This window comes from Scardinius erythrophthalmus (assembly GCF_964197995.2).
Source record: "Scardinius erythrophthalmus genome assembly, chromosome: 11".
NCBI classification, from domain to species: domain Eukaryota; kingdom Metazoa; phylum Chordata; class Actinopteri; order Cypriniformes; family Leuciscidae; genus Scardinius; species Scardinius erythrophthalmus.
Window position 1 is genome coordinate 41622981 of NC_138231.1, and position 25642 is coordinate 41648622.

At 37.2% G+C, this 25642-nt stretch overlaps 1 protein-coding gene across 2 annotated transcripts; it reads right to left on the reverse strand.

The window, feature by feature from the left end:
* Nucleotides 1–921: 921 nt before the first annotated feature.
* On the reverse strand, nucleotides 922–23814 carry ufl1 (UFM1-specific ligase 1). Of its 2 annotated transcripts, none has more exons than XR_014031079.1 (19): nucleotides 23594–23814; nucleotides 21243–21388; nucleotides 21122–21150; nucleotides 20929–21026; nucleotides 19444–19558; nucleotides 19077–19207; nucleotides 17880–17938; nucleotides 17641–17787; nucleotides 15481–15656; nucleotides 15223–15399; nucleotides 12335–12458; nucleotides 11058–11183; nucleotides 8579–8699; nucleotides 5359–5525; nucleotides 4645–4772; nucleotides 4067–4147; nucleotides 3705–3790; nucleotides 2357–2533; nucleotides 922–1392 (listed from the first exon to the last, which is right to left on the reverse strand). XR_014031079.1 is itself a non-coding variant. In XM_081378750.1 (19 exons), the coding sequence occupies exons 1-19, from the start codon at nucleotides 23668–23670 to the stop codon at nucleotides 1180–1182; spliced, it is 2382 nt and encodes a 793-aa protein (XP_081234876.1). In that variant the 5' UTR covers nucleotides 23671–23814; the 3' UTR covers nucleotides 922–1179. The 2 variants fall into 2 exon arrangements, 1 of the variants encoding a protein (XP_081234876.1); XM_081378750.1 differs by having other exon boundaries at nucleotides 2357–2537.
* Between the last annotated feature and the right edge of the window lie 1828 nt (nucleotides 23815–25642).

Consider the following 25642-nt stretch of genomic DNA (forward strand, 5'->3'; position numbering starts at 1 on the left):
TCACTTTCCAGGTTTTTCACACAGATACTGTAATTGTTTCCCTTTTCACATCTAATCTTTATAAGCAGAGTGTTTAGGCTACTTGAATGTTTCTAAAGCAGGTATAAAGGTCTACTATATTTATTGTCTGTCAAAATGACGGAAAGCACTTTGAAATCACTCAATGTTCCAGGTGATGAACATTTTCGATTAATCAACGCGTTTCATAATATACAGATATTACTACAATGCACATCATGTCAGTAATATTGCTGCGGAAAATTAATTTGGGGGTTATGATGGTTTGTTGTAGTCATTTGTTAATGCTTTTACACTTTTAATTGTCCTTTTAATGTTCTATGGTTGAAGGGTGAGTAAAATAATGTCATCTTATTGTAACCTGTTTTTGAGAATGCTTATTGCGTTCACTTTGGCTGATTGTTTCCATAATTTGTGCTAAGCGTCATGAGGTGTAGGAAAAAGGTGGATAACCCGCTAGTGATGGGAATGCACTGAAACTCCTTTCTCGATATGAACCCTTGAATATGTTTTTTTTTACTTGAGTTAAATTTGATGTTTATAAAAAAATGCAGTAACCGCACTCACACTATACTGAATTTTGCCTGTTTGACAGTCAATTTGCATATTAGATTAATATTATTTTAGAGAGCTCGTTTATAGTAATTTGAATAGGATGCAAAATATACCCTTTTTTAAAGGTTTGATTTGATATAGCTATTTATTTGTAGGAAAAAGAAAACCTTAGATGATCGAAACACTTTTGATTGAATGAGTCAAGTATGTAACTTCAGGGTTCTTGACCTCAAACTTTCATATTTCCCCCCACATTTAGCTGCTACAAAGATCTACAATTTTGGTCCTGTAAATCCTTTATATTTGTACATCTCAGCAGTCATGTATGATTTTACAGGCACAATGGTAAAATATTTAAATCAACTTTATTTAATGGGTCATAGACAAGCAACATTTCAAATGTGAGCTAAATCATTTTGGTAATACTTCATGATAATTATCCTTCTCAGCCTGGGCTGAAGGGCTTTGAGGGTTAAGCACTTTTGTCAGTAATTGTCAGAACAATACAGATGTCCACCCTCTCCAAATGTATATTCAGTCAGTTTATTTTACACGTTTAAAACCGAGCTCTAATACATCATGTAGCGGGACACACTAACAGCTGGGTTACTCTGTGCCAGAGGGTTTTCCCTGAGTAAGGATGATGTCTTTGACGTCTCTGGTGAGACTGTGAAGCTCTTTCTGAAGGCTCTCCACGTCATCAGGAACAACAGAGCTGTCCTCCTCTCCCAGACTGCTGTTCTTCTCCAGGCCATGACCCTGAACTACCAGCTGCTTGACCACCAGACCCTGGTACTGAGACAGCAGCTTCAGCTGGTCCTAAAACACACACAGGGACAAACATTTGGCTTATGTGTTTCTGTACATTCACTATGTTGTGATGTCTGACCTCGAAGGACTAAACAGAAGAAATAAACCAGAGAAGATTTCCACGTCAAAGAAGGCGGAGCTCCAGAGCCACACCCACCTATTACATCATGGCCACAGATAAATCGTAGCTCAAAGGTGTTTACCAGCCAGAGCTGTTTCAAACTCCCAAACCAACTTTTATACGAAATTACATCACAGCAGATCGTTCTTCGATTTTGCTTGAAGTATATCAAGGCTTTAACTCAGTGGTTCTCAAACTACTGCTTTAAAGTCCCCCTGTGGTGAAAATCCAGCTTTTAATATTGTTTATATTTCTATGTGGTGTTTTTAATGTGCTTTAAGACAAACCATGTGTAAATTCATAAGTCGACACCATTGCTGAGTATTTTTTCCTTAAAACTGCAGTGAACCAAAGACAGTCTCAAAAACACGCTTTGAAATCGCTGGTGTTTCTGACGTCACAAACTACCTTGTAACCAATCAGATCAACGTGTGATCGTCAACGAGTGGACCTCTGAGCTGAGTGAGTGGAGGCGGGGCTAATTTGCATATTCATAGAACCACATATACTAAAAGAGGCAAGGGTGTCGGGTTACATTCAAGCTATTTCAAGACATGAACACATTGTTTTTCAAGAAAAAAACATCAAAGTGATCATGGTGATCAAAGATGAGTTTTAGGGATACAATTATTGACTACAGGGCGACTAACTATTCACAAGCAAATGATTCGCTGCCTTTTAGTATTTATAATTTGCATTATTTTTCCCTGCTTTATCACAAAAAGACAGTCCATTTTTAGACTGTGACCCAACAGAACTACAAATTTATGCAGTGTGAGATTATTCTGAATGGGCAAACTTCAGTATAATTGTTGGCAATAATATACAGTTATTTCGACTTGTTTCAGTTACCTCGGGAATCTTGCTTTGCAGGAAGCCGATGATATGTGGCACACAGCGTCCCGGTGCATGAAGCATGCAGTGTGTGACGTTCTGGAAGAGCAAGATGCTGGTCAGATGCAGCACAAGCGCGGGGTCTTCTGCATCTCTCAACTGCTCCAACAGAGCCTGACGGTGCACAAAGAGAGCCTGCCTGCGCACGCGCACACACACACACACACACACACACACACACACACACACACACACACACACACACACACACACACACACACACACACACACACACGTCAACCATATGTAAACCTTGTAATATTTTTTTTTAATGTGAATAAGAGCCTAAATTCAATCGGTTCATCATATAAAGCAATCGTGTCTCTTCAGAAAACGCTCAATTTATATGGATTAGTTTTACGATCTCTGAATTTTTTGAAGCCGCAAAGTGGTAGTTGTGTGTCTGTCAATGGTGGGACAAAAATCGCTCAGTTTTCATTAAAAATATATTTATTTGTATTCCGAAGATGAATGAAAGTAATTAAGAGTAATTAATGAATAGGGTTGGGTAATAAAGTTACAAACATTATTCTGGCAAGATCAGTGAGTGATTTTTATGTCTTTTGTTCTTTGATTAACAGTAATGAGACAGACGGCAGCAGGTTTATTAGGCTGATGTCACTTTAAAACCGAATGCACAGATCTAATATACTGTTACACATGCATTTTCTTTCTCAACGGTTTACGTTCACTTAAGACAATCAACTGTTTACAAGGATATTTTGACATAATTTTGTGTGTATCTGTCCATTCAAGCACAAGAACTCCCTATTTGTGAGCTATATGAGTGGTGGCTCTCTGTGCACACGCGCTGGATGTACCCAGCACAGAAAACAGCGCACGAGTATTTATTTCACATCTTCTTGTGCTGAAAAATGGTTTGAAATCACATTAAAATGCATACACAGGAGTCGATAAGCGGAATAATTTCCATAACTGGAATTGATTTTCGATTCCCAACCCTAATGATGACAGAATTTGAATTTTTAAGTGAACGAACACTTTAAGATAAAAGGTATGTTTCCATCCTCGACTTTGCAATGTATCGTTTTCCTTTAACCTTGTTGGCAAACTATCGGTTATCTGTAAAATTCGGACCAGGCACCACTGTTCGAAACACACGTGATTCTCAGATTAACTGTAAAGTTTAACGTTTATCATTTAAACATGTTTTAGGTCCTGTCAGTTTAAGCATTCAAGCGATTTTAAAGCATCTGAATTCACAAAGACGTGAAAGAGAACTCAATCTGGAACACAGATCTCTGATCAATACTGATGCATTGTTGGAGAATGGAAGAGGCTTTACCTTTCTCTTTTCTTGTCACCTTTCTTCAGAAGTAACCCGCACTCTTCTGCACTCGTCTCCAAACATGACAGAAACTCTTCAATGGCCTGCAAGTGTCAAGAAATAAAAGCTTGATTCTTCCAACCCATGACAACTGATAGCTCAGCTGATCCAATATTTTGACAAATATAATGTAATATATAGAATTTTTCACATTTTTCCAACTGATTTTGGGGAAAATTTGTGGAATTCGCAGAAATGGATTTAAACTCATTCTACACTCCTATTCATATTTCATAAACATCATTATTACAGATGAAGGACTGCTGAAATTTGAGACGTTCTGTGAGCACAGAATCTGTGAGGGCTTGAAAATGACGCACCTTTCCATTGAGACTGTTGTGTAGCTTCATCAGAGGAGATTTAACTTCATCTGAGAGCTTAGCCAGAATCTTCAGCCGTATCTGCAAGATGGTAACAAACACAGACACAACATAAATGTAAACATGATAGATATTTAGAGGATTTTCCTATCTAAATTTCCAGTAGTAAACTTCATCTACTGGAGAATCAAAGAGAGCTGGTGCGCATGGCCATGTCAATCAGTGTGTGTGTGTGTGTGTGTGTGTTTTAACAGCCACAGTGACGATAAGCTTCTTCTCATACTTATAAAGATACATATTGCAGCTCCTGATTGCTACCCATGGTGATTGAGTGTTTTTCATAGGGTTCAGTTCAGCAGAGTGGTTTGTTAATTGTTTCTATTATGAATGTTTTTGTTCATGCACTGCTCCTGATCTAAATTCAGGGAATCAGAAAAGCCAAAGTCTACTTCTCAATCCCATCAAATCCTGATGAATAAATGAAAACCTAGTACAACATGATGAATATTTCGCTTCAGAGTAGAGAAGTTAAATGTGCTGTGAATGGTGTTTAATGTTGGAATATCAGTTGGTTGTACCTCGCTGGTGATGGCAGTCGAGCTTTCCGAGGTCATGTGTTCAGCTGCCACAAAGCTCAGCAGCACATTGGTTACATCCGTACATACGGTCTTCAAAACATGCCTGGCAATGGTAGCCTGCGTCTCATCTGGTGTGTGCAGAAAAAAAAAGCAGAAACGTTAAGACAGAGAGAGAAGAGCATCACACAGATACTTTACAACCAATCTTTATGCAGTCATTTGCTGAAAACTTAAACTGCTTTTCCACCGTCGGGCCGAACGGTTCTGAGAACAGTAAGGAATGGTTCCAGTTCTTACTGGAAAGATAGGTGAAATGCGTTTGGTGATGTCACAACTCAGGATTGGTCACCTGTCTGTTGCCTGGCTGCCACTTTCTCTGTAACTGGCTAAGAGCACTATTTGAGCGACGTGAACACAAATTAAAAATAAAATTAAAAGAAATATCTGATCATCCTCCATAACGCGGTCACTTTTTACATCTTATTTACGTCACGTCTATTACATTCTAAAGAGCTTCGTTATCAGATCCACAGTGGAAAATGGAAAAAAAATGTTTCCGGCTGCTAAATAATTTTTCAGTATAATTGTAGTTTATGATTTATAGAACTCTTGTAAAGTTTACAGGCTTACTGGCAACCAAAATAGCCAGTTAGTTGCTGTTAATTTTACAGCAATTTGTTACAGTGTACTAATTTAAGACTCGAACAGGCAAACCTGAGAAGAGTTTGGTTCCTTTCTCAAAGAGGCGGATGTTGTTGTACAAGTTGTTGATCTCCTCCTGAAGATCCTTCATGTTTTTCTTCCGACTTCCTCCTGCTCCGGTTGAACTTGTGGACATGAAAGCTGTACTGACCACTTCCTGGTACATTTTACTCAATGGCCTGTCAATAAAAAAGAAAAAAAAGAAGAAGAAAAAGAAGTTGAGGTTCTGCAACTTCATTTTCCAAATGTTGTTGATTTTATCTAAAGCAAATCCCTTAAAAAATAACCAATAACCTCAAAGCCTGTTCACAGCAAGAAGAATGTTCGGTGCAAAAATGCTGTGAGATAAACATTTTAATTTGAATGAACAGCTGTTCAGATTTTGTTCAGACCAACAAGAACATCACATGCTGTTAATGCGAGAGGTAATTTTAAGGAGAATTTAAATTTTCACTTCACACAGCGTCTGATAGATCAGAAGTCAAACAGGAGCTGTGTGAGATGCAGAATTTACAGATTTGAGTTTTGGATGTGCTAAAACATTTGTAATATGATGTATTCCAATCAAATCAGTGTGCATGAGATTCGTTTTTAAACTATCATAAACAATTAATTCTTGTTTATCGATAAATAAGTAATAGATTATACATTTTATATTTATTATATTTGATTATTTTTAATGTCTCCATTTATTCCCTCTAAAAGTTTTGGCAGTCATGTGCCCTATATGCCTATTTTGCTTACATACGCTTATTCTAATGCTGACTGTTTGGATTAAATGTACATGTTTCTCCCAAAGCTTTGTTAGGAACTGTTTTTATAATTTGTAACCAATAAGACTTGTGCTTTTGCTGACAAGCCTGGAGCCACTGTTGTTAAGTCAACTAAAATGTATTCATATAGTATTTTTCACAAAACACATTATTTTAAAGTAGCTCTACATAAAATCATGATGTTAATGTTCATAATATGTTGATATCTTCATGCCTTAAGCTTACATTGGGTAGATTCAAGCTGGGCAATAATAGCTGGGCCGGAATCCGTCAGCCCCCCATCAGGGCATTCATGGACGACCTGACAGTAACAACTGTAGCAGTCCCAGGATGTAGATGGATTCTCCAGGGCTTAGAGAGGTTAACCACATGGGCGAGGATGCGTTTCAAGCCGGAAAAATCCAGGTCCATGGTACTGAAGAGAGGGAAGGTAACAGACGCGTTCCACTTCTCCCTAGGAAGTACCCAAATCCCATCAGTCACAGAGAAGCCTGTGAAGAGCCTTGGGAAAACCTTTGACTGCTCTCTTAAAGATGCCGCTTCTATCAGGGCAACAAATGAAAAACTGGAGAGCTGGCTGATGACAGTTGACAAGTCAGGCCTACCAGGGAAATTCAAAGCCTGGTTATACCAACATGGAATCCTACCTAGGATATTGTGGCCATTGTTGGTGTATGAATTTCCCATTTCCACAGTGGAAGGATTTGAGAGGAGGGTGAGCAATTACCTTCGGCGGTGGTTGGGCTTGCCAAGAAGTCTGAGCAGCATCGCCCTCTACGGCAAGAAAAATAAGCTAACGCTTCCAATCAACAGCCTCAGCGAGGAGTTCATGGTTACCAGAGCAAGGGAGGTGCTTCAGTACAGGGATTCCAATGACCCAAGAGTATCTCAAGCTGGCATTGAGGTCAGGACTGGCAGAAAGTGGAGGGCACATGAGGCGGTGGACCAGGCAGAATCACGGCTCCGTCATAAGGAATTGGTGGGTCCCGTGGCGATTGGCCGTGCAGGACTGGGAAGCACCCCAATAACCCATTATAACAAACTGAAGGGTAAGGAAAGGCGGGACCTGGTCCAAAAAGAAGTGAGGGCTGGGATCGAGGAGCAGCGTGCAAGCCAGATGGTGGGATTGAGGCAACAGGGCGCATGGACCAGATGGGAAGATGCCATGGAGAGAAAGATTTCATGGGCAGAGCTGTGGAGAGCTGAGCCCCATCGCATAAAATTTCTCATTCAGTCTGTCTATGACACCCTGCCCAGTCCAGCCAACCTCTTTTGTTGGGGCAAGGTGGAGACTCCGGCATGTACCTTGTGCCGGGGAAGAGGATCGCTGGAACACATCCTCAGCAGCTGTCCTAAAGCACTTGGGGAAGGCCGCTATCGCTGGCGCCATGACCAAGTGCTGAAGGTGGTTGCTGAGTCCATCACTACTGCCATCTATCAGAGTAAGCGTTTACAACCACCAAAGCGCAAAATCTCATTCTTAAGAGCAGGAGAACCCCCTCCTTCCCGACCAACAGTTCAGTAAGGTCTGCTGGGAGCAGCGAATGACTGGCAGCTAAGGGTGGACCTGGGAAAGCAACTCAAGTTCCCCCGAGACATAGTGGAGACCAGCCTCAGACCCGATATGGTTCTTCTCTCAGTAACATCGAAACAAGTTATCTTGTTGGAGCTAACAGTGCCCTGGGAGGAGAGAATGGAGGAAGCGAGTGAAAGGAAAAGGGAGAAATACGCGGAGCTGGTGGAGGAGTGTCAGAGACGGGGGTGGCGTGCACAGTGCTTGCCCATCGAGGTTGGGGGAAGGGGCTTTGCAGGAAGGTCACTCTGCAGGGCCTACAGCCTCCTGGGAATCACAGGAGTGCGCAAGAGAAGAGCCATCAGTGCAGCGTCAGAGGCTGCAGAAAAAGCCTCACGATGGCTGTGGATCAGGAGGGACAAAGAGTGGGCGAACGCTTCTTGGACACAGGCCGGGAACTGATCACTCCCGGTCGGGTCGCCTGGGTGAGGGGGTCTGAAGTTGAAAGACCCGAAACCCCCTATGACCCCAGGTACTATCACTGATGATGTGTCCAAGAATGCATCACAAGGTGTATGTAACAATCTAGGTTGTATTTTTGCAATGATAATGGTAATAAAACAAGTAATCAAGCAGATTTGCTATTCAGTATGTACACCCTATGGAAGTATGCTGTATGTATGCGGATAAAGTTGAACATACTCATATCTCCAACTTTATTTAAAGAGAATTAGGTGTTTGAGATATGCTTTTTGGTGTAAATCACCTTATGTGAGTGTATGATAGAATAGATATACAACATTATATATACAGCTGTATAATCTGAGCGCATTTTCGGTCTGAACCTGTGTGTTGGTGTGAATAGGTCTTCAAGCTGTTTTCCACATTATGAACTTGCCAGTGCTGTACTTTTAGTGTCAATTAGCTTGAATCTCATGGTTTGAACCTTAGTATCTGTTCTGCTAGTTCCTGCAGCATCTCCTCAGAGCTGTCACACACTTTCTTCTCCAGAACCTCCATGATCTCATCCACTGAGAGGAAGGGCATGTCTCCCAGCTTATTTCGACCTGTAACACATGCACACACACACAAAAACAGGATTTACAACTGCTCACTTCCTACTACCATTACAAATTACACTAAGGGTGTGTTCACTCTTGTACATCGGTTCTCTTGGTTCTTTTGATTCGGACCAAAAAAGTAAATACTACATTAAGTCCTGTGCCCGGTTGCATAAAGCACCTTAAGTTTTTCCCTTAAGTGTGATCCTTAAGGGGCGATTTCCCCTTACCTAAGAGAATAACTTAAGGGTGTTGCATATAATCTCTTAAACGGTTCTCTTAGGTAAGGGAAACATTTAAGTGTTTCACGACAGCGATCCTGGATTCACGTTATAAAAGTCTGTTGTTGCCATAGATACGCAAAACACTAACACGCCGCGTCGCGTCTTGGACAACTGTATCACACAAAGGACGCGCACTTTCTCAGTTTATGGCCAGCAATATTGTTATGTTTAAGGACATTATGGAATTAAGATAATGTCTGTACGTTATGTTATGACTGTACTGTTCAATTAAATATAGCTAATCGTTGCTATAAGTCTGCAGTCTGAACACTTTACCTCAGAGCGTCCGTTAACTGAATGAATTGAGAATATCACCTGAAAATCCGATACACACTAATTGTAGCCTACATTTATTGAATGGTAGCCGATTTATGCACATGTAAAACATATCCCACTACTGAAAACTCCCAGTTGCAAAAAAAAAAAAAAAACGCAGTGCTATAAGCAGTTGTAACACCGCAGGTAAAGAGTGGTTGCGATGTGTGACATGGTCAAGGTCGCTCTCTAACGTTCTCTAACGCTCTCAAGGTCGATCAAATCGGTATTCTTGCAACAATTTTTCATCGCTAAAATGGTCCAAAGGGTTCTCCCTATCCCTAAAAATTATTCTTGGCATATAATGATCTTCACCTGGTTCCATACATTCATCCATGTCGTCTTATTTTTGTCCGCGTTACTCTTAAGGTTACGATTTCCAAACCTTAAGTTATACTTAGGGAAATGACCGTTAAGGGGTTTTATGCAACACTAAACACTTTTTAAGGGATTATTTAAGTGAAAAAACAGCATTTAAGGGAAATTCTAAGTGTTTATGACGTTTCACTTAAAGAAAGCCTTAAGTAACACTTAAGGGTTTTTTTCTGCAACACCCTTAAGTTTAAGGGAAACATAAGGGCAAACTTAAGGGAAAATTACACTTAAGGTGCTTTATGCAACCGGGCACAGGAATTCATCTTTTACACTCAAATGAAGATCTTCTGCAAGGGGACGACTGTTCTGAACTGTAACAGGCAACATCGTGATTTATGACGAGAGGAACCAGGAATGCTTGAGCACTGTCACCTTTGGCTTTTGGCTTGCTTAGTTGGGGACACTTAATATTCAACAATATTATTGATCTGCCTGCATTGACACCATTATATGAGAACTGAGCTGAGCTGGACGATGACATCACTGTTTTCTCCAGAGCGGCTGGATAGATAAATGAACTAAATTAATACCTTTTTTACAACAGAAATGAACCATCACTGAACTTAAGCTGGACTATGACACTGTTTTCTTCTAGATCTGCTGTACAGCAGAAACACACTTTGTTGCATTATTTTCCTGTTATCTCTGTAAAGCTGCTTTGAAACAATCTGTATTGTAAAAAGCGCTATGTAAATAAAGGTGACGACTATCATTAGCGAAGCAGTGTGGAGAGCTCTTCTGGAACGTGATATAAACATGTGGGACCTGTAACGCGCCGCAGACATGTGCAGTGAAACCACTTTTATTACATAACGTATATGTTTATATAAGGGGTAAACACGTCCTGAACACGACAAAGTGAACACAGCCTTGCGATACTATGTGCTACAATGGATGCTTCATTACCAAACAGCATCATCATGCACCTGTTCAGAGAAACAAATGTCCTAGTTTATAATGTTTACTTTGTGCCTTTAACATTTGTGGCACGTCATGTTGGTGCAGATAAGTTGGATGGGTTTATTATAAGTGAGACGCTCGTGTTTGCTCTAGACAGACTGCTAGAACCTTCTCAGTTGCTTACTCAGGACACACATAGCAACACAGCTAAAGTATTCCTAATAAATCAGACCTTTTATTTTAAAGTAGCATAGTTTTACCTGTTGAGACATGCCTTCATAAGCACCCGTGAGAGCTGTGTTTGTGATCTCTGTGTTTGGGGCGTTTGCAATGTTGTTTAAAAACATGTTGTATGTTTGTAATTCTGCTAGATGCCACTAGTGTCGCAGAAACTACACACTTCACCTTTAAGTGAAACAACAGCATTCATAAATGCATGTGATTCTTTTGTAACACAATCACATATGAATCTGTGAATGTGTGTTCATACCCTGAGAGGAGGTGTGTGATGTCTCCTCATCGCTGTCTTCCTCCCTCCTGCTCTTCTTTTTTGTTTTGCGGATTCGGATCTCTCGGGCATTTCCGCCTCCACCTCCTTTCACGCTTCCGCTGCCCTCTGAGAAGAACAACACCGACAGCAGAGTCGTTTTATTATTCTTTTCTGATCAACAGTCATTTTTATTACAAGAATAACTACTGCTGAGTTTGAAAGTTTAGGTATGAAAATCACTGGGAAATAATAAAAATAATAAACAGCCTGAGTGGTTATAATAATTACGTATGGCCTGATGAGCTCTTCTAGCCATACATTTCTTTCTTGTGTTTTTACTATTGAAACAGGAAGAACACATTACACACTGGTCTAGACACTAGCCTCTAGTGTACAACACAGCCATTAACCGATTGATAAGCTGAGGAAGGATGAATTGGCGGAGAATAATCAATTGTATATGGACTGTTCTGTTGGGATTTCAAGGGTTTCTGTATTGTCTTATTTTGTGGGTGAAAGTAGATCCTGCGCTTTATTGCTAGCTAACAGTTAACTGCAAGAGATTCGCATTTTACAGAGAAATTGTTTGATCATAATAATTCAGAAAATACCATTTTTTCTTAAAATATTTCTGCAAACGTTTCTGCATTTTATTTAAATTAGGATATTTTACTTTAATTCAGGGTTGCTGCACACTTTTTAAAGTCAGATTTAAGGCTTTTTAAGACCTTTTTAAGACCTGAAGATTTTATACTGAATTAATGGCGTACATTAGGGGTGCGCAATATTGACAAAAATATATCTTGATATTTTCAAAGTTTTGTTGATAATAATTAGATGATATTTTACTGATTGTGTTTTTGTACAGGTACCATGGCTGGTTTAGGCCTGTCGTTTACCGTATGCATCACCTTTTTTATGTCAAATTCTAATATTCAAATTAAATTCTATTAGAATAATAACACAGTACCACTGTTACCAGTCAAATAAAATCATTAAATCAAAATCCATCTTTGCAGTGCAGAGCTGGCACAGAAGCGGCATCAGAACTGGCATTAATATATTTACACTCCATTTACATTTACATAAATAAAGCTATGAGATTTTTAATTATTATTTAATATTTAAACAAGGGTCCTTAAAATATGAAACTAAAGCATGGACTAAAAGCATAAAAAAACCTCCCAATTCTGATTTCATAGAGGTCTTAAAAATCAATCTATATCATCAGTGTTTCCTGTCCTGTTTTGCAGTTATCTGAAAAATACTTTCTTTACCTGTACCCTTCTTGCGCCGGTCATCTCTTTTGTCTTTCCTTGAAGAGGCTGAAGTCTCCAATAAAAAAGACGCTTGTTTGACATCCTCCTCGGTTATCAGAAACACTGGGTTATTCTTCACTTCCTATTGATAGAGCAGAGAAGATACACACATCCAGTGACAATCGGCTGCAAACCTGTCAGTCTAGATCAGGGGTGTCAAACTCATTTTCACTGAGGGCCACTTCAGCATTATGGCTGCCCTCAAAGGGCCGGTTGTAACTGTAAGACTTTTAAAATGTTAATATAGTGTCTCTTTATTTGATTATTACTTATTTAAGTTACAAATATTGTATATGCATTTGGAGGGGTGTTTCTAGGTTTTAAAAACATCAGGGGCTGGGTAATAATGATTTGATACAGAGAATAATGTATTATTGTATATATGCAAGGGTAAACTGGCTCAAAAATTCAGCCCTGGCACTGTAGCCACACCAGCACACATTACCACACAGTCATGCTTATTCAAATGTGAGGTAGTTAGGGGGGTTCGGGGACATGCTCCCCCGAGAAAATTTGGATTACTCGGACCTACATGTGCATTTTAAGGTGTTTAAAGGCCAAAAAATTTTGATAACAATAGCTTTAAAAGCATGTCAGTGGGCAGTAGCATAAATTATTTGTCAAGATAACAGATTCTTAAAAATGAGAATGAGGATAAATATTGCAATGAATGATCCACACTACAAAATGGAAATGCAGAATGTTTCTGCTTATTGTTGACAATACACAATCACATATTCCAAACAGGAATGGCCTTAAATGAGAAATCTTTCAAGGATTATTTTGCATAGATGTTACATTTCAATCGAACACCAGTGCAATCTTTTTGTGTCCAGAGGCAAATGAGCAATTTATATTAGCATTAAAGATTGGTTTCAGCAACTTGTTTCTTTCCTGAGTTAATCATTGTTTTTGGCACTAATCAGTTTTAAGTTCAATTGTTCACTCATAAAGACAGTCACTTGTCGCCACCTACTGGCTTAATGATGCAAGTGGCGCAAACACAGATAAGCCGAGTGATCCAAATGGTGCAAAGGTTAAGTATACAGTATATTAAAATATATTAAAATAATATAAAATATCAATATATTATTCTTCAATCAGTTCTATGCAGCAGAATCAGATTTAACAGATTTATTTTTTGACCAATTGTCAAAATAAAGTATAGCCCTACAAAGCTATTTTTAATCAAACCATGAGCAGAGCAGGGAGAGGACCAGTGAACGAGAGTAATTTTACCAGTGTTGCCCTGCACGGCTATACACACCATGACTATACACATGTTACAGCACAGTAGTGCTATTGCAAAAAGAAACAAGTCCAGAGAAATTTCATGTCGGCACGTTTTTTTAGCGGACTTTGCCTTTCCGGTGAGCGTGAGCAGAGCTCGCAACACACACACACACACACACACACACACACACACACACACACGGAGGTTGCTTGCGGAACATTGAGCAGAACGCGCTGTGAACACGGAGCGGAGAGCACAGCGCACACACACAGCGGAACGCGCCTAGAAGTTATGCATCTTCGGAAGCGCACTCGCACGCAAAGTCATAAAACACGTTGAGCCAGAGTCAAACCATCGCCGAACACGGAGGGGCGCGGCGGCTTTTTAGTATCTTTCGGCCAAAAAACGAAAATGTTATTTTCGGCCGAAATTTTTCGGCAGCCTAAATTTCCATATGCTCTCGCGGGCCATATAAAATAACGTGGCGGGCCGGATTTGGCCCGCGGGCCTTGAGTTTGACACATGTGGTCTAGATGCTCGCTATTTCTTGCCAGCCGGAAACAACGCTCCCTTTCAAGCCAGTGTATTCACAATTTTTTTTTTACTGATTTCCTGTTAATGTGTTGATGCATAAGATATCATGCAACTCCTTGAATCCATTTGTCAACCAAAGCATGTTTCTTCAAAATATACATGTTTATATTTTTTGTGTTTGGTGCAGAAAAAAAAAGACATACAGGTTTGGAACCAGTGTTACTTTACTATTATTTATATACTATTACATTATGTATTAATATTTTAAATTACATTTTATTTTGACATTTTCAGTTTTCATGTAAAATTTGTTAAAATTTTTGTAATTTTGAGTTTTTTTTAATATTACTATTTAGGTGTGATTTATTTTTATTTCCGTTTGAATTTGAATTCAGTTTTCCAGAAATAGCTTAAACCTATTTCAATTAGCTGCCAACTGCCAAGGCAACATTACAAACTTTTAATTCAATATTTATATTTTATTTTAGCTTTATTCCAATAAACTAAAAATACTTTTCATAGTTTGTTTCATTTAATAATAACTGGCCTGTTTGGAATGACTTGCAGGTGACAGTTGTTGGACCCCATTGACTTCCATTGTATTTTTTTCCTACTATGGAAGTCAATGGTGTCCATCAACTATCTGGACATTGTTCAAAATATCTTCATTTGTGTTCAGCAGAAGAAGAAAAATCATACAGGTTTGAAACAACTTGAAAATTGCATCTATCATGCAGTTGTGTAAATACATGTATGCCGATTTTGAGTCTGAGTAAGTGTAAATCAACATGCCATGCCATATGCAGCCTCTTGGCAATGTAAAGGTGGCTTTTGTTGATGCTTATCAAATTTTATTGGTAATAGACTCTAGTATTCTGAATTATTTAATTATAAATAATTCCATTTAAGTATTTTACATAAAAACAACAGATATTTAATAAGGTAACCAATTATAAAGATTGCCCTAACAAAGGAAAAAAAAATGCCCCAGGAAATCACTTTCTGGCACTTAATGGACAAGTTCATATCTGACCCTGTCGAGGTGTATGGTGTACAGTAACAGGACGAACTCACACACCTTCTGTGCTTTCTGTTGCATGATGTCATCAAATAAAGCAAGGCATCCGCTGATGAACTTCTCGCTGACTACAGAAGTGGAGAGAAGCCTGGCACTGGACTGCACGTTCATGGCCCTCAGCACTTCATTCAACAGGATTCCTACATCCTCCTCAGACAGACTGCTTGGGAGCATTGGCTAAACAAGAAGAAACAAGAAGAAGTTACCTCGGAACATTTGTGGATATATATATTTTTTTATTAAGTTGCATGACTGCACCTGCAGGTCAACCCAAGAGGCCGAGTTGATGGCCTCCTCCACTGAGGCCTCAAGCTGATCTACAATAGTTCGGCCAACACACGCGGTTTTGAGAAAAAGCAGTTTGCTGGACTTAAACTTCTTCTTTATGTAGTTGACTGGATCAGGTATTCCCAAACGGGTCAGTGGCTCAAACTCTGCAGGAGAAAAGACACAACTGGACTGAGAAGAGCTGTAAAGGATTGATCTCAGGTCAACATAAATTAAGCTTTACCACAGAAAATTATTTTGACCAGTCCCTGATTTAAACAAAAACTGCAAATGAAATACAAAAGAGTTTTTCCTGAACAATTATTATAAATGGTATAGCAATTTGCCTTTTAAACCCTTCAGAACAGTTTACTTTCAATGTTAGTACTTTATCTGCTATTTTATTTTATTTTTTTAGGTAATTCATTATGCCACAAACTCTTTTGGCAATGCTTAACTTAATTCAGATAAACGGATCACAAGTGGTCAATATGAGACATTGATATTGTCTCAAATGTGTTCATTATAAACTGAAAAACAGTCCAAATTGAGGTTAGGTAAGGTTCAATGTTTATATTTTGAATTAATTGAAAATATTAGTACAGTAGTAGGCTTCTACAGGAACGGACACACGATAAATAAATGTGCGTGTGTAGTTGGTGACGGTATTAATCATGATTTATTGTACTTATGCATATTTGTGTAATTTTTGACAATTTCTGACTGAATTTTTGACTATTTTATACAGCTTATACAGCATACTCAGCAAATAACACAGTAACAATACAACACAGACATAAAATATTAATCAGAGTTAAATTAATTTTATAATTTTACATGTAGGCTATATAATGTTAAAGCTTTGCTACCACTATTTTCAATAGTTAAACTGCATGTCAACTAGCATTCATTAGAGTATTAGTAGATGGATTAAAGCGTCTGCTAAAATGATTAAATGTAGACTGTCTGCTTATTATCTGCTAACTCTGTATTTTGATGCTCCTGAAACAGAAATTCTAGTGATTATAAGTAACTTCGCAACTACATGTCAACTTATTCTACTAACACGAACCCTTTACTAATACTCTAATGAGAGTTAGTTGATATGTAGTTGCAAAGGTGCTTAGTAGGTACTAGTTAGCAGGATATCTAAAGTGGACCGTTGAAATAAAGTGTAACCAAAACTTTCAAACAGGAAAAATAGTTCATAATGTACAAATCAATTGGTCTAGGAACGAAGCAAAAATATTACAATAATAACAGTGAAGTCCTTTTCACTTTTAGTGCAATTTACAACTGACGTGGAAGACAATCTACAGTGCTATGCATAAGTTTAGACACCCATGCTAAAGTTGACTAAAAAGAGGAATAAAAAATCATCTTTTGGAAATTGAACTTAATGCCTTAATTAAAAAAAATTAGGAAAAATCCAACCTTTAAGGACACAAATTTTCTTTGTGAATGAATAATGTATCGTAAATAAATAAATGTTCTTCCTTAAAATACAGGGTGCATAAGTTTGGACACCCCTATGTTAAATTCCCATAGAGGCAGGCAGATTTTTATTTTTAAAGGCCAGTTACTTCATGGATCCCGGATACTATGCATCCTGATAAAGTTCCCTTGGCCTTTGGAATTAAAATAGCCCCACATCATCACATAGCCTTCACCATACCTAGAGATTGGCATGGTTTTATTTCAGTTAGCCTAATAGCTGGTTTGATTTGCATTGAGAGATGATCTTATGGAAAGTACTCCATTTAATTTATGTTGGTTCATGGCATTTGATCATCATATGTTGTCTCTGGAGCACATTGGTGCATGCTGGGATGAAACACTGACTCCAAACCAGGCTTCTTTTGCGCCAATGGAAACCATATTACACTGTGTTTGAAATCGCTCCCCATTCACTAAATAGGAACATTGAATGAGTGAATAAGTGACCGATGTTGGACGCAGCTTAAGTTGGAGGCATTTATTATGTAGGGTGTAGGGGACATTATCGTTCTAGAAAGCATTTGATTGGGCGACTGCAGTGCATAGGGAGTCATTCATTTTCCTGAGTCCCTATTTCTAGAACAGAGAGACTAAAAATTGTAAATGCATAAGCTATATTTCGAACGTTGGCTTTGTCATTTAAGATTAACACACCTAAGTATCCATTCTGTTTGAGAAAGGACTCCACCCAAGTGCTCTGGGCTTTGGAGTAGATGTCAGGGATGTAGATGGCTTTATCCTGCCTTCCTCCGGTCACGGATCCCTTCAAACGGCCACTGCTAACCAGCTCTTCAAGCACCGCTGATAAACAAAGAGAAACACACACAAAAGGTCTATATGCAGGACGCACAAATAAGAAATGATTGTGTAAAAAGGCCAACTTCAATACTTACAGTATAACAGATTCTCCTGGAAACCGTAGAGATTTAGCAAGTTGTTGATCTGCGTAGGCCTGTGGATGGAAATCAAATCACGGCTGTTAATAAACTCCAGAGAAATCAATCTTTAAAGTCCGATAAAAATGAAAAAAAAAAAAAGTCTGTATTCCATTGACAAATTCACGATAGCAAAAATTCTTAAGAGATTTGAAAAGCAATGTCATGTGCATAGGTTGAACACACTTATTTAAATTCTGCCATCATTTAATCACCATCACGTTGTTCAAAACCCATAAGACTTTTGCTCATCTTCCAAACACAAACCTGAGAGTCCCTACAAAGTATGTCCACCTAAAACTTCATAAAGAGATTGTGACAGTAGTAAGCCGTATAAATCGAGCAGTTTAACCCAAGCCTTATGAACAGACACGATTGCTTTATATGATAAACAGATTTCATACAGGCTTTTATTCGCAATATAAACATTGATTAAAGTACATAGATTGCATAGATCAATTCAGAGCTGGCAAACAGAAGCTCAAACAGAAAACAGAAGCTCCACTGAGGTTTGTTCTCGCGTGTTGAAACACATCTGAGCTTCTGTAATGAGATTTTTTGAAATGTCAATGTTTTGGGTGAGTGGAATTTCAATTGAGGGGCAGAAATCTCTCAGGATTCAATAGATTTGCATTTAGAAGATAAAATAAAGTATTATTGGTTTGGAACGAATAAATAAAAGAATGTTTATTTCTGCTTGAAATAACCCGTTAACAGCATAGGAGATCTCACAGTAAAGTTTCAGCACACAAAGAAAAACATTAATGTAATTTGGATTTATTGGATTACTATTAAGAATTTCAACATTTTCATTTTAGAGAGATGCTTCTTGTTTTACCAGTAGGCCTATATGATAAATAGCCTATAATAAATTTGTGCTTATAGGTGAAAGTGCAATAATTCTACTGAAATATAAAAATGCATTTGTATTTTTTATAATTGATTATCATTTTGAGCTAAATAATTGGGATTATTAATTTAACCATTTTGCAGCAAGTTTTCATTGACTAAAACTAGACTAAAAAGTTCAGACATAAAACTGACTAGGTTGATTAATACGATAAAAACTAAAAAGTACATTTGACCCAGGACTAAGACTGACTAAATTAAAAAAAATAGCTGACACAATGACCATGATGATCTGGAACTGCTTACCTTGTGATAGCACTGAAAAGACCACATATGCAAGCTTTGTGTCTAGAGACGAAAGCTTGTGTGAAGATCACTCCCCTGTTGCACGGATCAATCTGCCCCATGATCACTCTGCCCAGCCTCGCGTTCAGCTCCTAGTAGAATCAACATGTTAAAACAGTTAGAGAGGGCAAAAACAAAGACCATTTCATGACACATGTGTAACGATACAATTATTAACTGGAAAAGCTAACATAAAGTGAGCTCATATGTTTGTGGCAGCTCATCCATGTTGAAATATCTCCACTGAAAACAGCAGAGGCCAAAATGCCACAATATGAAAATGACTTTCTCCTAATTATGCATTGTGAGAATCACAGACTGGACTAACCTCAGTCAGGAAATCTCCAGGTAGATCGTACGTCTTGCTCAGCTCTGCAATGTTCACCTGTCCCGCCTCCTGTAGTTTATCGTTCACCTCCTCAGCAAGACGATCCAAGTATGTTCTTAATAGCAGAACAAGCGTTTAGGTTTGCATGACAATCTGCCACCTACAAAGTCAACTAACACGTTGACAGAACTGAAGAGAAGTGTTGAAACCCAAGTCAAGACCAAAACCAGACCCAACGCCGGTTGCATAACTGCTAAGACTAGTCTTACAAATTAGACATCCTATCTTTTCAAGTCAGTTACATAAAAACCTAGATCGGTCTAATTTGATACTTAAAAGTAAGATCTGATTACTCCAACTGCTAGTTTTTCATACTAGTTCTTACAAAACAGTCTTAAAGGGATACTCCACTTTTTTTTTGGAAATAAGCTCATTTTACAACTCCCCCAGAGTTAAACAGTTGAGTTTTACCGTTTTCGAATCCATTCAGCCGATCTCCGGGTCTGGCGGCACCACTTTTAGCATAGCTTAGCATAGATCATTGAATCGGACAGGACCATTAGCATCTCTCTCAAAAAAATGACCAAAGTGTTTCATATTTTTCCTATTTAAAACTTGACTCTTCTGTAGTTACATCGTGTACTAAGACATACGGAAAATTAAAAGTTGAAGAGTCAAGTTTTAAATAGGAAAAATATCGAAACACTTTGATCATTTTTTTTTGAGAGAGATGCTAATGGTCCTGTCCGATTCAATGATCTATGCTAAGCTATGCTAAAAGTGGTGCCGTCAGACCCGGAGATCAGCTTAATGGATTAGAAAACGGTAAAACTCAACTGTTTAACTCTGGGGGAGATGTAAAATGAGCCTATTTCCAAAAAAAGTGGAGTATCCCTTTAACATAACAGCTATGTTTATGCAACTGGCCCCAGAACTCCTCAAAGATCCACATTTACTGTCTCAGAAATGTCTTATATTTAACCAACAGAGTAATAAGACAACATATAGAGCTGTTACCAACTGCATACATAATGCTCAGATTAATGCATTAAAATAAAAATCACATTTGCAATCATGCTCATATTTGTGAAAACAGCTCTCTTGCTCTTATGATATTGCTTAATCATATCGTATATTATAATATAAAAACAAGACATCATACAAGTACTATTTTGCGATCATTTCTTGAGTTTTGTGGGCATTTGTTTTAATTGTGGTGACATTTCCGACACAATCCCCTGTTCGTTTCAGACCAGGCACAACAGTAACAAAATAAATCAAATTAGAAATTAGTTATTAATGGCATTAGATGCAAGATTTACATCCAATCACAGTAATGATGTTAACAAATGAATCAGTCAATGCACAGGCCATTTTGTGATTTTGAGATAAATTCCTGAGTCCTCTTAGTCTGAGACCAAGACTAAAACACTACTGATGAGCATCTTCAATAGTTTCCCCCAGAAACATTAGCTGGCCACTCACTTGTCGATCAGCTGACCCAGTATGAGCTGTGTGCTTTTGTCTGATTTGGCGATTTCACTTGCTCTGCTCTCCACATGGACCAAATCAACATTGATGATCTGTGAGGAATATTAAAGAACGCTTGGAAATGTATTCATGTATAATATAATATCCCACCTTCTGTGCAAGATGAATATGAAGACTAGAAACCAACCTTTTGAAGGTCCACAACATTAATCCTCCCTTAAGATACAAAGCAAACTGTTAGATTCAGGTAGTCTTGTTATTCAAAGTGGCGTATTACAGGAGTCGACTGTGGGATCTAGGTCACTAACCTCTTTGCATATAGAGCTCATCGCGCACTTCTCGGTTGATCTGTGCTGGAGTCACATACTCTTTCCCATCCAGCGTGTGAACCACATCTAACTTCTTCTCCAGCACCAGCTTAGCCACGATCTCAATGCAGTTCCTTTCAGACAACCTGGATTCAACACACACACACACACAATCACTGAGGCTCAATCTGCAGGTAACACAATCAGTCCTCAAGTCAAATCAGACATGACATATAACTTTATTTCTTATCTTACTCAAAACTCTGTGCGATAGAACTTCCTTTTATTAACCCTATAATGCCAACAGTATCATTTGTGATACATGCATTTCTAAACATGATCAAAACTTTGCTGAAAAAATGTGTTTTAGTTCATCCTTTATTAGCAGCTAAAAGGCCTTTTAGTATCATTTTAAAAATGTCCTCCAACTTTAGTTTGTGGTGCACTTTTTCTTTTTGCTATGAAATGATGGTAACACTTCAGTATGGGGAACACATATTCACTATTAACGACAACTTTTGCCTTAATAAACTCCTAATTTACTGCTCATTAAAAGTTAGTAAGGTAGTTGTTAAGTTTAGGTATTGGGTAGGATTTAAGGATGTAGAATAAGGTCATGCAGAATAAGGCATTAATGTGCTTTATAAGAACTAATGAGCAGGTAATATGCATGCTAATAAGCAAATCAACTGGTTAATAGTGAGAACTGAACCCTAAAATTAAAGTGTTACTGAAATCTTTAATGATTTTTATAAAGTAAACATAAGAATAACTTTTATTGTTATTAATATTTCAAAATGAACACTGGACTGAAGCAGCTTAGGTTTACTGGATTATCTATACATCATCTTTTAGAAAAATCATGTTAAAATGTGAGGATCAAATATTATCAATCATCATTGTATTAGGTCTCTGGCTAAAAATGTATATTGATCTTTATTTTTTTTTATTTTTTTTTGGTGAAAGAAATGCATAAATGAAGAAAGCCAAAATGTTACATGTGTAATGAATGTATATTTACTGAGTAATCCACTATTTTGTAGAGGGTAACATTTTTCATTTTTTAAAGTCATAAAAATGACTTTAGAAAGATAGCAGCATCATTATTATATTTGTACACAGAGATTGAAAGGTGTAAATCTGTTGACAACTGACCAGTTTACTCATGGAGCTGCATTAAGATCTCCATCTCTAGGATAATTGAACCCTTTTTGGCCTTTAAAATGAAGATACCAAAAGAAAAGTTTGTTAAAAAACCTTTAATACTTCTTGAGTTACAGACGTGTAAACTTGGGGCAAAAAAACACAAGAAGTGCTTTCCCCCCATTTTTGGACTGTCATCGCTGGCATATAACGCAGCAAAGATTGCTAAAGTAAACAGATTTTACTAATATACCTACCAATCTCTGTGTAAAAATATAATAATTATGCTGCCATCTTTCTAAAGTCATTTTTACCCCCCGGTAAATTGGCTCCAAATCTCAGGTGAAAATTGTCATTTTGACCCCCTCGATAAAATAGTGGATTACTCAATCATCATGACATTGAAATATTTTGTCTTTCTTCTTTATTTATGTTTGTCTTTCTTCATTTTTTTTTTTTTTTTTTTACAAAATAAAAAATTTGAGCCAAGGAAGTTTCTGAAATGTGGTTGATTTGACATGGAATTATGTGTCTTGAGCTTTGATCACAAAACAAAGCACTTCAATGTGTATTATCTTACTATAGCTTTTATTTAAGTTATCTGTAAGTCATCTATATTTAATTTCATCTTACTTTTTGGTCATACAAATAATATTTACACCTAATTACATATTTTTGTTTAGTTTCCAGCCCATGATTAAAAAGCCTATGATTTTTTTCTTCCCTGTCCGTCTCACTATATTATATTATATGAACCAAAAATGCATAACGTATCAAATATAGGCCTAATACAAAACATAAAACATATAGGCAATTTTATTTTTAGATATATATTTTTTTAAATGATTTATCTATAAGGTTCAATAAACTGCTCCATTTAATAGATGTTCTGACTATTATTTCATTTGTCAGGCTGTACAGAGTTAAAATGTAATACAATAGTGCTTTGATACATAACATGATACTAAATGATGATTCCCATTTGACACTGTAACATGTTACAGCGCAGATGATCAGTTATTATGACGCGTTATACAGTCACGCTCTTTATAAACACCAATGACGTTATAATGCGCGACAGGTGATCGTGTCGCAGGAACTTGAGTCATCAGTTTTCAATATTTAATGGCTCAAGAATCTTCTCAGTCTGCATATTCTTGTGTTTGTTTGATTTGTTTAGCTTGCAGAAGCAGGAACAGTGACTTTACCTTTGAACAGAATCTGCAAACTGAGCTCTCTGAAAGTCCGCGGCCAGACGCCTGATTTCCTCCCAGTCTGCCGCCATCACTTCACTTATGTGCACAAATGTTGTTCTTATTTTTATTAAAGCATTAAAGAAATAGTTCCAACTCTTCTCACGCTCAAACAGCAGCTGTACACTCGCACTGAAGGAAGAGACACGTCAGTCTCCACTGTAAACGTCAGACGGAAACGCACAAGGGACAAAAGGTTTTCAGAGCGTTTCTTACTCCTTGTATCGTAAAGATTTAATAATAAAAAATAAAATAAAAAAGGTTTTCAGAGCGCGCGACACCCACAATTAAAATAAAATAAAATAATTTTTATTTTTTAGTTATTTTTACTTAAAAGTTACAAATATAATTCCTATTAATATTATTCCCGTTCCAAATATTTATTTTATACGTGTATTTTAGTGGAATCTCAAAAAGAATTATAACGCATCTTTAAAAGATTTATCGAAATAACAGGCATATACTTTAAGTTGGCATGATTCATCTTATATATTTAATTTATTATAGCTATCAAACAAATCACTCCTCAAATAAGAACGTTTTATATCAAATTACTAAAAAAATGACAAATTATATAAAAATAATAATAATAATTAAGGCCTTTAAAGCTTCATACTATTATGAGCTTTGGGAGATATTTTACCTACATTCACAATGCACTTACACAAAATAACTTCTACATAAAGGCATATTTGCTCTGGGGTCTTCAGCTCTTTTCAGGACAAGGGCATGTTATGTACTTTGTTATGATTCTGTAAAATTTGAAAGGCATTTAAACAATAATTACTGATGAACAGAGTCATATAGGCATACTTCCATATGTTTCAAATGGTTTAAATGTTCCCAAAAAACGAGTTGGGCATCATCACACATCGGCGAAAGCCTGCAGTACCGCTGAGGACCCCAGGGGTCGCCAGATCACTGTCAATGACCGGGCATTCGTTTCTCTAGTGGTCAAATCATTATTGCAAATTGATAGCATAATACACTTTCTTAAAATAATTTCTGCATGTTTTGGATGTTCATAATGTTAAGCATGAATAAAGACATTAATCCATCAAGACTTAAGATTTATCCTACTCAATCAACAACAACAACAAAAAATCTTCAAATTGAACGATGTTCATTTTAAATTCAAGAATATGGTTTCAGTGAAGCAAATGATACTGGCAGGGAAATAATGTTCAATATGTTGATATTAGTTAACTACATTAACATTAACTAACAGTGAAAACACTTCTAAAGCATTTATTAATATTAATTCCATCATTTACTAATACAATCAAAAGTTGTATCAGCTAATATTATTTAATGGACCTGAGCTAACATGAACTAACAATGAACAGTTGTGTTTTAATGAACTTGTGTTAACAAAGATTAATAAATACTGTAACATCATTGTTATGATGTTAGTTAATGCATTAATTATATGACCAAAGACAGTAAAATGTGTTTTACTTTGATAATCTAAAGTAATGATCTCCTTTTACTTTGTGTTGCATAACACTATTAACATAACATTATTTCCCTGCCAGTATCATTTGCTTCACTGAAACCATATTCTTGAATTTAAAATGAACATCATTCAATTTGAAGATTTTTTGTTGTTGTTGTTGATTGAGTAGGATAAATCTTAAGTCTTGATGGATTAATGTCTTTATTCATGCTTAACATTATGAACATTGGTGTCTGATTTCCATCTAATAGTCAAGTCAATCACCCTTACTAATAATAAGGGTCTGCTTTTATTATTTGTATTATATTGCAGCGCTGGCTGATATTTATTAGATGGCATAACAGCAGAAAAGTCTGATTTTCCTCCCAAATATGTTTCTATAATTTTTTGGGTCAAAATGTTTTTGACAAACTTTGCTTTGTATGATATTACATAGATCATCAACAGAGATACATGACAGGGTTACTACACCTTTTGTTCTGACCATGAATTTCTATGTCTTTTCACTCCAAACACATTTTTACATAAATGCTAATGTATTTCTAAAT

Excerpts from the sequence above, each read along its gene's own strand:
- ufl1 (XM_081378750.1), bottom strand. The coding sequence starts at position 23,670 with ATGGCGGCAGACTGGGAGGAAATCAGGCGTCTGGCCGCGGACTTTCAG. Across the intron at positions 21,151-21,242 it reads TGAGCTCTATATGCAAAGAG|GGAGGATTAATGTTGTGGAC; the intron begins GTTAGTGACCTA and ends TTGTATCTTAAG. Across the intron at positions 1,393-2,356 it reads TGCAAAGCAAGATTCCCGAG|GACCAGCTGAAGCTGCTGTC; the intron begins GTAACTGAAACA and ends TGTGTGTTTTAG.